We start from the raw sequence: 14,512 nt of genomic DNA on the forward strand, positions 1-14,512 counted from the left end.
ATTAACATCCAAGTGACTCCAGCCCCCTTTAAAAATGGCGGGTGGGAACCAGATGCAAACATCCAATCCTCAATACTTAAATCTGCTGCTACAGATTTCCTTAGTAAAATATAGGCACAAAATGCAAATCTGCTGTGCAATTTGAAAATACAGTAACCCCAGGTTTAAAATGACCTAATTTCCAAATCATGTAATTCATAACTTCTATATCATTAGTTTACAGTAGAGACATCAATGTTTTTGAAAATTGACAGTTTTAAGAATATATTAAAGGATTAGCTATTTTTGCAGTGATTACTGAATAGACATTTTTGCTTTTATAACTGATTGGCCATTAGAGGGCAGTTAACCTCATTGAATGGGTTTCCACAAGTGAGAGGATTTTCTTCTGAACATGTCCTAACAATTTTTTTCATCTCCTGAGGCCTCCTCCCCTCCCCCCGACCAAAGTGGCCATTGAGGTGGATTGGTGAGGGGCACAGAGAGAGGGTTAAAGGACCCAACAGCTGGGCCAAAGTCTTAAAGGTCTGAGGCACGTCTTCTACTCAGCTTACCCCTGCACTTACCTGCCTCCATGGCATTCTCTGATTTGCCTCCAGAGGCTGCAGGACAGGCTCAATCGTGCCCCATCCTCCCAGGGTCCAACAATAGCATGTGATGGGACCCTTTAAACTTATCAGGTCTTCCCGAGTTAGGAAATTGGCCAATGCAAGCTAACCGCCTGGTTAGTGAAAATCCAACCCCTTATCCTTCCGTTGCAAATGAGCAATCTTCCACTGGTATTGTCCATGGGTGTACATGTGAAATACAGCACCCTTACTCAAACCAAATCCCATTTCCCCCTTGTCCCCTGCACTTGCTGAATGGCACCAGCTCCTGGTGAAACAGACTTTAAAATCCTCATTCCCGTCCTTATAATCTCCACCAGACTCGCAAACCTCCAAGATATTGGTCTACCTCCATTTCTAGACTCGAACACCCCCAAGTTTAAAAATCACCGCACCGTTGGTAGCCATGCTTTCAATAGCTGGACATGAAGCCCTGGTATTCCTTCCTAAATCTCTCCCTGTCCTCCTTTAAGAGATTTTTTAAAAAATACATTGGTGAGGGCATCACTGGCTAGGCCAGCATTTATTGTCCAAGAGTGACTCTAATTGCAGATGGTTACTTCGCAGTTTCCCTCGTAATTAGTGAACCACATGGGGTTCCCCCCCAACAATCATTAGACGCTTAATTCCAGATTTTTTTTCTTGAATTCAAATTCCACCCCTCTGCCGTGGCAAGATTTGAACACGGGGCCCCGGAACATTTCCTAGATCTCTGGATTAAGAATCTAGCAATAATACCTCTAGGCCATCATCTCCCCCTCTTAAAACTGACCTCTCTGACCAACCTTTTAGTCTCTGTTTTAATATTGCCTTCTGCAGCTAAGTGTCAGATCGTGTTTTCTAATGACCCCTTGAAGCACTGCAGTCTGTTTTATTCCATTAAAGATGCTAAATAAATACAAGTTGCTGTGCTCCGTTTCAAAGTGTGGTACAGTTGAGTGCGCCACTTGGAAGTGTGATAGAGGGGTGTGACGGACAAGAGGTACTCAATAAGAGACGATGATAACTTGCTGGCTGTTCTCACCCCAGCCACTCTGAAGAGGGAAAATTGGAAGCAGGTGCAATAATTTCTGCACGGCCTGAATTTAGCACAGAATGTCCATTTGTGGCTGTGACAATGGCTTGTATTAGCAGCCAATGTCAGGCAGCTGGGTAAACTCATTAAAACTCAGGAATTGCTGGGCAAATTCACCATTTGCTTTTTTCAAAGGGGTTAAAACGGTGATTTGTCTCTCAGACAATTCTGCCTCATAATGTTCCAGAAAATCAAAATCCTCTCAAAATATAGATGCATCAATGCAAAGCCAGTTTTATCTCACTTCAAAAATCACATCAAAAGCTTCTGTAGTGTCCCTGTATAACTGTAATATGATATAAAACTGGCTGGAATCTATCCCTCTCCGAACACAAGCTTAAAGGTCTTATGTACTCCAATTTAAGCCCGGTTGTTAGCTTTCTAATACTGTAGTGCCAGTTACTAATACCTTGGGGTTAACTGGAGAGCAGCAGTGCCCAGCACTCTGCCCTCATGGTAATCAACCCAGTCTCAACAAGAGAATTACAACATGAATTGATTGAGTACTGTCTGTGGAGACAGTAGGAAAAAATGGATTCTCTTATTTATTCAGGCTGGAGGATGAACACTCTAGCAACTTCTCAACTCTCTCTTGTTTATGTACATAGTGGAAAGGCTAGTGGACAACATTCTCACCCCATCACTAACTGAGGTTCTTAAAAGGGCATTGAAAGGGGTCTCACCACGCAGGCAGCATGAAAAACAAACCTTGGGGGTATTTGCGGGCTTCTAGTGGGAGTAGGATCCTCATTCAAAGGCTCTCCGAGGCTAATAGAGAAGCTCGGCAGCTTCTATCCACATCCCATCCTCGCTGCTTAGCCCCTTCACCCCATTCTCCCCACTGGCTGCACCCCTTCAATGAACCTCACACCATCACTGGTCTCTCATGCTGCTGAGACTCAGGTGGGTGTAATACCAGCACCAGCCACCAGCTCTCATGTGGTGCTGCTGAGCAATGAGCTGCTGCCCTCTGGCCATCAGAAGGTGGGGCCACTTCCCCAGAGTCTCCCTGACCCTGACAAAGATAGACCACTGACCAGTTAAGAACCCAGTAGGCACTCAGTCCACCATGCCTTCTTTAAGAGGCGATGCCAGACTCTCGCTGGCTCTCCAACCAAAGTTCAATATCCCCATCACTACATTAAATGCTGCCCCTCCATCTGGATGAATACAGGGACACCAATGTTTGCATTCATGTATTAGTGCTTCCAGTGCAGAGATGAATTATAGAAACTGCCCTTTGGCACAGAGGGCATCTGCCCCTAACCATTTTCTGTCAAGTACAAAATGTCACTCAGTGTATTCGACGTAACTTTCCACAAACATGAACCACCCAACGCTTTCTTGTCTCAATGACTCAGTGAAGTCTACTCCATGCCTACACTTTCTTCAATAAGAAGGATCCCCCAACAGATCAATGGGTAAATGCAACACACCGCAGCCACTCAAGTCGATAACTTGGCCAGATTGGAAGGGAGGGTATGGATGGAATCTGTGCTGGGAAGAGGAATTGAAATCAGATGCCCCTCTCAATTGCTGTTAAGCTTTCTGTGCTGGAATGTTTACATTTGTAGACACTGAATAAAGATAGAAGTGGATATAATTGTGATGTTCCATGTGGTCAAAGGACTTGTTGGCATGTGGCGTTTCCTGTAAAGAAACAGATTAAGTGGCTCGATTGCTCAAAGTTGGCCTTTCTGCTCCCCACCAGTCTCGTCCCCTCATATAATCACCAAACTGTATCAGCATATCATTAGATACTACAGACTGAGTAACACCAAAGTAACAGTATCGTTACCAGTTGAACAGTTTACAAAAGGGAGCATGGAAGGGGACATTTAACGTGCAAGACTCTGTAACACGTAGCAAATGCTGCCCAATTCTTTGAATGCAAACTCTACTGCATGACATTTTACCAAGTCAGTAGCTTGTTGCTAGACAACATTGTCAATGCTGCAGCCTGACATGTCTGCAACCAGTCAACCTTTCACCATCATTACACACACAAAGAAAATCAATATATTACTTAGGAATGCAATTTCCAATCTTCCTCGTAATGGAAGACAGGCACCACTCAGTAGATTCAAGTGTCTGCTGAATGAAGCAGATCACACACTTTTCAATCTGTATATAATAGGCCCTTTAACTTTCTCAGACTGATCAAGTGCACCAGCATGCTCACAAACAAACAACTCTACATTGGTGTTGACAATCCCAGGTGGAGATAGTAACATTTCCAGAAAACACACCAACTTCAAACCAGTTAAATCTCATGATTTAGGGTCATTGTTTAATTTGCCTCATCACATTATCCACTTAATCTAAAAAGCATTTTAAACGTCTTTCTCTCCACTGTGCTGGAACTGGAAATTTTCTGCAGTTTTTACTGGTATCAAGTAATTATCAGCTTTAGTTACATATTAAACAAGTAAGAAGAAAGAAATACTTGCATTTAAATCACATTTGTCATGGCCTTAGACCATCCTTACACTCCCCAATCCTTGGTCCTATTAATTTTCTATAAATTTTCTCCAATAATCATTTTGTGTTCCTCCCACCCTTTATCCTCCTGATTTTCCACTATTCTTGAGATATATTTTGAGTCTTCTACTTTGAGGACAAATAAAAGATACTTATTCCAAGTGTCTACCACTTCCATGTTTCCAATTATTGCTGAGCATTTCAACAACAGAGTTGAATAGGGTTAGTACTGATGGCACAGGTAGGTGCTTGGGAATTCCACTTCAATGTCAATTATAACACTCCAGCTACTGCAGAGTCCAGTTCAGCCTCAGACAGTTGTGACTGTTGTGGGATGGTGTCGGTGGCTAGGGAATGGCGTTTGGAACGCCTTTCATCTTCCCAATAATTATTTGGAGGAAATTACTGCACATCCAGTACTGGATGTAAGTGGGAGGGGTCCAGAGAGTGGCGCGATAGTACAAAAGAACTGAAGATGACGAAAATCTGAAACAAAAGCCAAAATTACTAGAGAAACTCAGCAGGTCTGGCAGTATGCATGGACAGAAAGCAGAATTAACGTTTCAGGTCCAGTTACCCTTCTTCAGAATTAGGAGTAGCTAGGAAAAGGTGATATATATTCTGAAGATGGGGGGGGGGGGGGGGGCATGGTGGGGGTATTAAAGGAGTAAGCAGTAGATGGAGATGCAGCCCAGAGGGAGTAAAAGAGAGGGAAGCAGAAGAAGAATGGATGGATAATTATAGGTCACAGAGAAAGCAAAGCTGTTAATGGGGACCAAGCAAACCATTTTCACCTACTGTCTAACGGTCTTTCTCTCCCTCTGGGCTCCATCTCTGTCTATCACTTACTCCTTTACCCCTCTCCCTGGTCTTCAGAATACATAGCCACCTTTTCTTAGTTACTACTTGCTCTGAAGCAGCATCACAGGACTCAAAATGTTGACTTTGCTTTCTCTCCAAAGAGACTTATTGAGTTTCTCTAGTGCTTTCTGTTCCTTTTTCTGGTGGTGTGATGAGATTGGGTGTGGTCAGCACGCAGGTTGAAGTAGATTCTGTGCTTTGGGATGACCGGGGGAAAGCATTTGGATAAGAAACGGGAGGCACAGAGAATAGATTCACAGTCATAGAGTCATACAGCATGATAACAGACCCTTCAGTCCAACTAGTCCACATCGACCACGTTCCCAAAACACCCTAGCCCCACTTTCTTGTGTTTGGCCCATATCTCTCCAAATCTTCCATATTCGGACATGAAGAAAAGCTTTTTCAGACAGGGAATCCTTGGGGTCTGCAACTCACTGTTTGAAAATGTCATGGAGGCAGAAGTCCTCAAGTCACTTAAACGGTGACTGGATCTTCACCCAAAGTCCCATAAATTCCAGGGAGCGCACCACATACTGGAAAATGAGATTAGGTGGAGCAGCTCATTTTTTGGCAGGTGCCGACAAAATGGCATTATGGCCTCCTTCTGTGCCATAACTTTTCCACATGTTCTAAATATTCTATGATCAAAAAGGTGTAATGTCAGAGATGCATACAGAGATTGGAGGATAGTGATAGGTGGATTGCTCCTTCAAAATGCTAGCATTGAAATGATGGGCCAAATGTGCCATGCCAATATTGATTCCATGAAATCATGAAAACATTACTTAGACAGTGAAAAAATGGGAAGAAAATCCATTGTGGGTGATTCACTAGCTTTGTGTGAGAGAGAAGGCTGGAATCAGCTGGGTGTCGTCCAACTCGCTAGATAAATTTGGAGAAATTATAAAGGAAGGTGATATGGTTAAATAGGCTGTAATCAGATTGAGAAAGAAGATAAACACTTTATTTTTGGCACAGATGTATAAGATGCCTTTTTTTGGATAAGGATAGTTTTGATACTGTGACAGGGATGCAGAGGTTCAAACATGGAGCTCCAGGAAAGATGGGCAATTTAGGGCAGGACAGTGGTCAGCACTGCTGCTCCATAGCACCAGGATCCCAGGTTCAATTCTAGCCTCGGGTGACTGTCTGTGTGGAGTTTGTACATCTTCCTGTGTCTGCATGGGTTTCCTCTGGGTGTTCCAGTTTCCTCCCACAGTCCAAAGGCGTGCAGGTAGGTGGAATGGCCGTGCTAAATTGGCCATAGTGTTCAGGACTGTGTACATTAGGTGGACTAGACATGGCAAATACAGGATTAGGGTAGGGGCGTAAGTCTGGGTGGGATGCTCCAGAAGGATTTAGAGGGATATGGACCAAGTGCTGCAAATGGAACTAGATTAGGTTAGGATATCTGCTTGGCATGGACGGGTTGGACTGAAGGGTCTGTTTCCATGCTGTACATCTCTATGACTCTTTGGAGAGTCAGTGTGGACTTGTTGGGCTGAATGACCTGTTTCCATACTGTAGAGATTCTTCTTCTTCTATGAATCTTTGGGAGGCTGTGACACATTAGTTACCGGTGAGTCTCACAAGAAATAAATCCTTTTTTTTCAACCCAACCTGCATCATTCTGCTCATTTTCTGGAGGACTGAAGCTATTGCAGAAGCTTAATTTCAGGGACAGGAGTAAATTCAGTAATTGTTCAAAGTATTCAAAACACTCTGAAGAAATGTAGCCATCAAAAGGAAAAGGTCAACTTTGAGGGAAGGTGGTTTTCACCACATTCTCTAAGGAACACTAAAAAAGGAATGGGATTTGAAAATTAAAAGATAGTCCCTGAGCATTTAACTTGAAGAATACAAGGATTTACTGGGGTACTGCCTGGGCTGGAGAGATATAGTTCTGGGGACAGATTAGACAGACTGGGAATATCTTCCTTGGAACATTTTAGACTGAGAGGGGACATGACTGAATTGTATACAATTACAAAGGATATAGATAGTGTAGCTATGGAAGAAACTTTTCCCCTTAATTGAGGGATCAGTGACATGGATAAGAGGCAGGAGGTTTTGAGGGGATATGCCAAAAGATCCTCCACCCAGGGGGTCTGGGAATTTGGAACTCACTGCCTGTAAGGGTGGGAGATGCAGAAACCCTCATAACATTTATAAAGCATTTAGATGTGCACTCACAACACCAAGACTATGGGCTGAGGTGGAAAATGGGTTTAGAATAATTGGGTTTTGACCTGCACAGACTGAAAGGCTTTTATTGTGCTGTATTACAATGTTTAATTCATAATATCAATTTGCATTTATATAGCATAAAGTCTTAAGCTTCACAGCAATGTTATCAACTAAAATTTGAGGCTGAACGCCACAAGACTGTGTGAAGACAGGTAAATTAATTTTCACAGCAGTTTGGAATGCTCCAATGGTAATTACAATTATGCCTCACACAATAGGGCCTCGCGTGATTTTTCCCTTTCCTCAGAAAGAAGGCTCCTGTGTGTCATCCCTTCAGCAGGTGCAAAGGCAAAGAATCTGTGCGTCTCAAAGAAACCCCGAGCATTGCAGTGATCTGGGAATGGAGCTGCTGGTCTCGCACTGACTCCTTCCCTCCCAGCTCATTCTCACTGTGCCTTACCTTCTTTAGGCCCAGCGACTGCTGCAGAGCCACGGCCCATTGGGCTAGCGTGCTTGTTGCCCCGGCCTGGGGCTTTTAACCCGCTGGGTTTCAGCAGGCTCATCTCCCCACAGGCTGCCTCTTCCTCTCTCACCAGTCGACACGGCTCTTTCTTCAGGTGGACTGGGAGTGGAGATCACACATCCCTCCAGATTATCATTGCTGCCTTCCTTGCAGAAACCGACTGCTCATCTGAAACAAAAAAAAATACACAAAGATGAGACGAAAATGCATCACAGTCTGGAGCAATCTGCATGGAGTGTTTTGTAGTCAGTACTGCAGCGTCAGCAGCCCCCTTACCCGTCTCTGTCCTCTCCTGCAGCTCTCTCCCTGCTGTTCCAGCCACTCTCAGTGTCCTGGCCCCTGCACTGGAGTCTTCTTGCAGCTCTCTCTCTCTCTCTGTCTGTGCCTTGCTCGGATGGAAAGATGCTGAGAAAGAGCTGACAGCAACCCTGGTCACATGGAGTTCACACACACACACACTGTCCCCTTCACTGGAAGGACGGGAGAGATGCCAGGGAACTGTCCAATGCAGCTTTCTGCAAAAAGAAAAGAGCAAAACCAAACGCTGGGTTGATGCAAGCCAGCAGCCGCTGTGTAGAAGAGCTCCCCGTGAATGCAATGTTCCCAAATGCCGGTCAGAGGAGCCGGGGAGGCACTTACTTACAACTGTGATTGACTGACTCTCTGCTGAGGAAATGAACAAAGGGGAGTGATAGAGTGGGGAGAGAGTGGGGAGGGAGTGGGGAGTGGGTGGGGGGTGTGGTGTGGAAGCAGCAGCTGGGGCAGGAAATGAATGGCAAACAAAGACGGAAGCTTGAATCTGGTGAAAGCACCGCCGACCCTCAGCTTAGAAGGATAGCAATCGTGTGGTGAGAGAGAGGGTAGGAGTGCCAAAGGGTCTGGCTAGTGACAGCTGCCATGTGGGATTCTGACATTCCAGCCACAAGGAATACACCAGATCCCCTTCAAACAAACCCCTCCTTTTTTTTTGTTGCTGTTATTTGTAAACCGCCCCCCGACGTTTGTGTTTTCCTTTCAATTTGTGACCAAACTGGGAAGAGGAAATCAAGCAAAGTCCTTGTTCCTGCTCACTCCGAACCCTGACCCCTACTGGAAAGCGTAAACAAACAGGCATTCCGTGAGAATTATAATGTTAAAGAAAGATTTACATTTACACAATCCAAAATAACCTTCACCACTAGGGGATGTCCCAGATCAGGTAGTGCTGAGGTGTGGTCACTGCTGTCATGTCCAGGAGCCAATTTGCACAAAGCAAGCTCCCACCAACAGATCACCTGACTGCAGGGTAACTATTACTGCATCACTGGGGGGTTAACATCCACTGGAAAGGGCAGGCAGGGTTTTGGTTTAATGTCTCATCCAACAAACTTCAGGCTCAAGCTGTGATGCAACCTGCAGTCGAATATCTGCCAGAGTTTGTCAGGTGCGATCCTACAGCATCGAGACATGTTTGAGCCGCTGGGTGCCACACTGGATTGTGGTAATGGAAAATCCCTTCTGAGACTTGAGATCCAATTCAGCCCAGGGCGGGGTGATGATTCAACATCTCCTGAGTTTGACCAGTCTAATTCCAATCTTCATGGGCCCACAGAATGCTAACTGCCAGTTCATGCTGGATTCTAGGTGTTTTAGACCTGAAACCTGGTCCCCTTAGTAATGACACTGAGGTTAACTAAACCCATTTCACTTTGGCTGTACTGGTACAGTTCCCAACAATATTGAATTGAACTTGAATTGAATTTATTGTCACGTGTACCGAGGCACAGTGAAAAGCTTTGTCTTGTGAGCAATACAGGCAGATCACAGAGTTAAGTAGCAAAGATAAGTAAATAATTGGTAAACAGTGGCAAAAACTAAAACACAGGTACAGGCGAATGTTAAGAGTTTGTGAGACCATTCAGTGATATGCCCCTGTTTGAGGTTTTGTGCTGGAAGATCCCAGGTCAAATTCTAAATTCTTTCACTACTTTGTCAACAGGAAACAAATCTAGCACCTTTATTAATATCTCTGTCACCCTCAGTACTTTTAACACTGTTTAACAATCGATATCTAAATATCAGTATTGCCTTCAGTGTTAGTATCTTTATTATTCCGTATTAATAATATTTCTAACACTACCTTATTAATATCTTTATCATCCTAATTGCTAATAACATCAACATCACTGTAAACTTGTGTGTTGCTAATATAATTGGTCAGCATGGACCAGTTTGGGCAAAGGTCCTGTCTCAGTACTGTCGGACTCTATGACTCTATAAGACCATAAGATATAAGAGCACAAATAGACTATTCGGTCCATCATGTGTGCTCTTCCATTCAATGAGATCATGGCTAATCTGATAGTCCTCAAGTCTACCTTTCTGCTTTATCCCATAAGCTTTGCTTCCCTTGATTAGAAAATCTATCTATCTCAGCTATGAATCAACTAAGCCCAACAGCCCGCTGCAGTAAAGAATTCCACAGATTCGCCTGTGGAAGAATGACAGGCAACCGTCATTCTTGTCAGGTGCCAGAGGGCAGTGGAGGCCCAGTCTCTGGATTCATTTAAGAAAGAATTTGATAGAGCTCTTAAAGATAGTGGAGTCAAGGGTTATGGAGATAAGGCTGGAACAGGATACTGATTGGGAATGATCAGCCATGATCATATTGAATGGCGGTGCAGGCTCGAAGGGCTGAATGGCCTACTCCTGCATCTATTGTCTATTGTCTATTGCCTCCCTCAGAGACAAAACATTCCTCCTTTTCTCCATCTTAATTGGTGGCCTGTGCTCAGAGATATGTCCTCTGGTCCTAGACTCTTCCACAAGGAGAAACAATCTTTCCTTTTCTACTCTGTCAAGTCTGCAGAATCTTGGATGTTTAAGTACAGTTGCCTGTCATTCTTCTATATTCCAATGAGTACAGGCCCAACCTACTCAACTTCTCCTCGTTAGAAAGTCCCTCAATAGTGACCAATCTAGTGAACCTTCTCTGGACTGCTTCCAAAAAGAGTATATCACTATAAAACTCTGTTATTAATATCTATTCAGGTTGTAAGTTTGCTCACTGAGCTGTTAGGTATGTTCTCAGACATTTCATCACCATACTAGGTAACATCATCCATCAGTGAGCCTCCGGTGAAGCACTGCGGTTATGTCCCACATTCTATTTATGTGTCTGGGTCTATTAAGGTGGGTGATATCATTTACTGTTTTTTTTTCAGAGGTTGGTAAATGGGTCCAAATTGATGTGTTCATTGATGGAGTTGAGTGCCAGGCCTCTAGGAATTCCCCTAATTAAAGAGACATGCACAGGAGCTCCATCAATAAATGCATCCATTTGGACCCCAATTACCAACCTCTAAGAAAAAGAACCGGAAATGATATCACCCACCATAACAAACCCAGACACATAAATAAAAACTTGGCCATGTCACCTGTGCTTCACCGGAGGCTCACTGATGATGTTACTTAGTATGGTAACGAAACTTCTGAAAACTAGCCTTTCAGCTCAGCGAGCAAACTTACATCCAGAACCTCAACCTGAGCTACAAATCTTCTCAAAAATCACATTAATATCTGTGTCGCTCGATATTCTTAATATCTCAGCAACACTCAATTTTCCTTCTCAGCTTAAAAATGGGGCTGAATTGAAAGGGTCAAAGTTTATCTTTCCTTGAACCTAGAAGGCAAAGGAATGTTTTCTTCAAAGCTTTCAATCACATAGGGATAACATCTTTTTAAAATTCTTTCATCAGAGTGAGGCTCAGGAAAGCCAGCACTTGTTGCCTATCCTTAATGAGAATCTTGAACTGTGTGGCAAGCTAGGCCAATCCAGACAGCAGTTAAAGGTCAAGTATATTGCTGTGGTACTGGGGTCACATTTTGGCCAGAGAGGGTAAGCATGATGGATTTCCTTCCTGAAAGAACATTAGTGAATCAGACAGGTTTTTACAACAACTGATGTAGTTTCATATGGAACATAGCTACGGAGAAACCAACTCCGCTGGGTGAGGAGCCCGGGACTAGGGATCACTGGCTGTAGGCTTTCAGTGAAGAAACAATTTAAACACAGAAGGTGATAGAGATCTGGAACTCTTTCACAAATGACATTTGATGTCAGGTCAATTGTTTATTTGAGATTGACCGATATTGTTTAAGCAAAAGTTGTTCAGAGATATGTGGCAGAAATCATTCACTCACACATGACCCGTAAAAGCTGAAAGAACTGCGGATGCTGTAGATCAGAAACAAAAAACCAGAAGTTGCTGGAAAAGCTCAACCGGTCTGACAGCATCTCTGAAGAGAAATCAGAGTTAACGTTTCGGGTGTGGTGATCTTCCTCACAACTGATGGTAGCTAGGAAAATGTCAGTTTATATGAGGAAGATCAGGTGGGGGAGAGATTAAGGAGTAAACAATAGTTGGGAATAAACCCAAAGAGAGAGTAGAACAGTTGGACAGACAATGGAGTGCATAACGATCTGGCTAGGAAGGTGCATATCTGGAGACTGTTGGTGGCTAACATTAGGTAGTGTTGGAGGCTAAGACATGGGAGAGTTCAGCCCTTAAAATTATTGAACTTGATATTGAGTATGGAGGGCTGCAGGTTCCCCAAGCAGAAAATGAGGTGGTGTTCATCCAGCTTGTGCTGGGTTTCACTGGAACACTGCAGCAAGCCTGAGACAGGGATATTGGCCAGGGAACAGGGTGGTGTGTTAAAGTGGCAGGCAACTGGGAGCTCAGTGTCTTTTCCGCAGGGAGCACGTAGATGTTCGGCGAAATGGTCACCAAATCTACGCTTCATTTTCCCAATGTAGAGGAGACTGCATTGTGAGCAGTGAATGTGGTAGAAAGAATCGTGAGAAGTGCAGGTAAAGTGCTGCTTCACCTGGAAGTTATGTTTGGGGCCTTGGATACTGAGAAGGGAGGAGGTAAATGGGCAGGTGTTACACCTTTGGCGGTTGCAGGGAAAGGTGCAGTGGGCTGCGGGGGGTTGTTGGGAGTGAAGGAAGACTGGAATAGGGTGTCCCAGATGGAATGGTCCCTGCCCACATGAACCAGATGTGGCAACACATGAACCTGCCTGTGGAGTTCATTACCACAGGAAGTAATTGATACCAAAACATTGAATGTATTCAAGAAGTGGCTAGATATAGCACTTGGGGTGAATAGGATCAAAGGTAAAGCGGAGAAAACAGGATTAGGTTACTGAGTTGGATAATCAGTCATGATTGCGATGAAAGGCAGAGCAGGCTTGAAGGGCCAAATGGCCTCCTATCTTCTATGTTTCTACGTAACATAAACTTGAGGAGGCTCATCTTATTGCTCAGTTCATTTCTGAGAAGAGAAGCACTGGATAAAATACAAAATTCTTGGAAATGCGTCAGTAATGTAGAATTGTGGGAATGCCTGGTGAGTGCAGAAGTGATTGTGGGACCAGGAATATCAACAGGCAAAACAGGTCAAAGGATGATGTGTTTGATCCAGTGATGTGTTCTGCCCACTGATAGTCCTGACCATACTAATCGCTGAGAGATGCAAACAGGATTGAGTTGATGAACGTAAAAGTATTCATCATAAACTATGCACGAGATACACGTGAAAAGGGGTCACACTGGGAGAGCTTTGGCAATTTCGGATAGTAGAGGTGAAAGGATTGCAACAGCAACAGTGTGAATATGCTGTTGATGTTAATTTGGTTCTCACTAAATGCTTCTGGACACAGTCAAATACCTTAGAAATATCAAAAACAGGAGCAGGAGCAAGCCATTTGACCCATCAAGCCCACTCTGTCATTTAACGTGATAGAGTCATAGAGTCATCTAGTCTTCCGGCACCGCACCTGTGACTATCGATGATACAAATATCTCTCAAGAGGCCCAGTAATCACTTCCCAAGCTTCCCACAGAGCTCTAGGGTACACCTGATCAGGTCCTGGGGATTTATCCACCTTGATGCGTTTCAAGACATCCAGCACTTCCTCCTCTGTAATCTGGGCATTTTGCAAGGTTTCACCATCTATTTCCCTACAGTCTATATCTTCCACATCCTTTTCCACAGTAAATACTGATGCAAAACACTTGTTTAGTATCTCCCCCATTTTCTGCGGCTCCACACAAAGGCCACCTTGCTGATCTTTGAGGGGCCCTATTGTCTCCCTAGTTACCCTTTTGTCCTTAATGTATTTGTAAAAACTCTTTGGATTCTCCTTAATTCTATTTGCCAAAACTATTTCATGTCCCCTTTTTGCCCCCCTGATTTCCCTCTTATGTATAATCCTACTGCCTTTATACTCTTCCAAGGATTCACTCGATCTATCCTGTCTATACCTGAATATGCTTCCTTCTTTTTCTTAACCAAACCCTCAATTTCTTTAGTCATCCAGCATTCCCTATACCTACCAGCCTTTCCTTTCACCCTGACAGGAATATACTTTCTCTGGATTCTCGTTATTTCATGAATGATCTGCTGTCTCAATGCCATACTTCCCCATACCCCTTTATGCCTTTAGTGACTAGAAATCTATTTATTCATTCGATGATTTGGACACCACAGTCTTATATGGTAGAGATTTCCACAGGTTCATCACCCTCTCAGTGAAGAAATGTATCCTCATTTCATTCTGAAATGGTCTGCCCGAGATCCTGAGACCTTCTTTCCCCAGCTCTGGATCACTCCCCCCTCACCTCCCCACCGAAGACAGGAAGAACATTATCCCTGCATCCAACATTCCCAGCTTTGCCAGAACTTTATATGTTTCAATGTGATCCCCCTCTCATCTTTCCAAACTCCA

General features: G+C 43.9%; 1 protein-coding gene across 4 annotated transcripts in view; it reads right to left on the reverse strand.

Moving 5' to 3' along the window:
- clip2 (CAP-GLY domain containing linker protein 2) overlaps nt 1-8,780 on the reverse strand; it is a 142,390-nt gene extending 133,610 nt beyond the window's left edge. For 2 of the 4 annotated variants that reach the window (XM_072589418.1, XM_072589420.1), the window contains exons 1-2: nt 8,015-8,780; nt 7,676-7,906 (exon numbers count right to left, since the gene is read on the reverse strand). In XM_072589418.1, coding sequence (XP_072445519.1) covers nt 7,676-7,778 — 103 coding nt within the window. In that variant the 5' untranslated portion in view covers nt 7,779-7,906; nt 8,015-8,780. The remainder of the gene's footprint in view (nt 1-7,675; nt 7,907-8,014) is intronic. The other 2 variants (XM_072589419.1, XM_072589421.1) reach the window with 2 other exon arrangements.
- Between the last annotated feature and the right edge of the window lie 5,732 nt (nt 8,781-14,512).

This window comes from Chiloscyllium punctatum, chromosome 19, assembly GCF_047496795.1.
Source record: "Chiloscyllium punctatum isolate Juve2018m chromosome 19, sChiPun1.3, whole genome shotgun sequence".
Classification (NCBI taxonomy): Eukaryota; Metazoa; Chordata; class Chondrichthyes; order Orectolobiformes; family Hemiscylliidae; genus Chiloscyllium; species Chiloscyllium punctatum.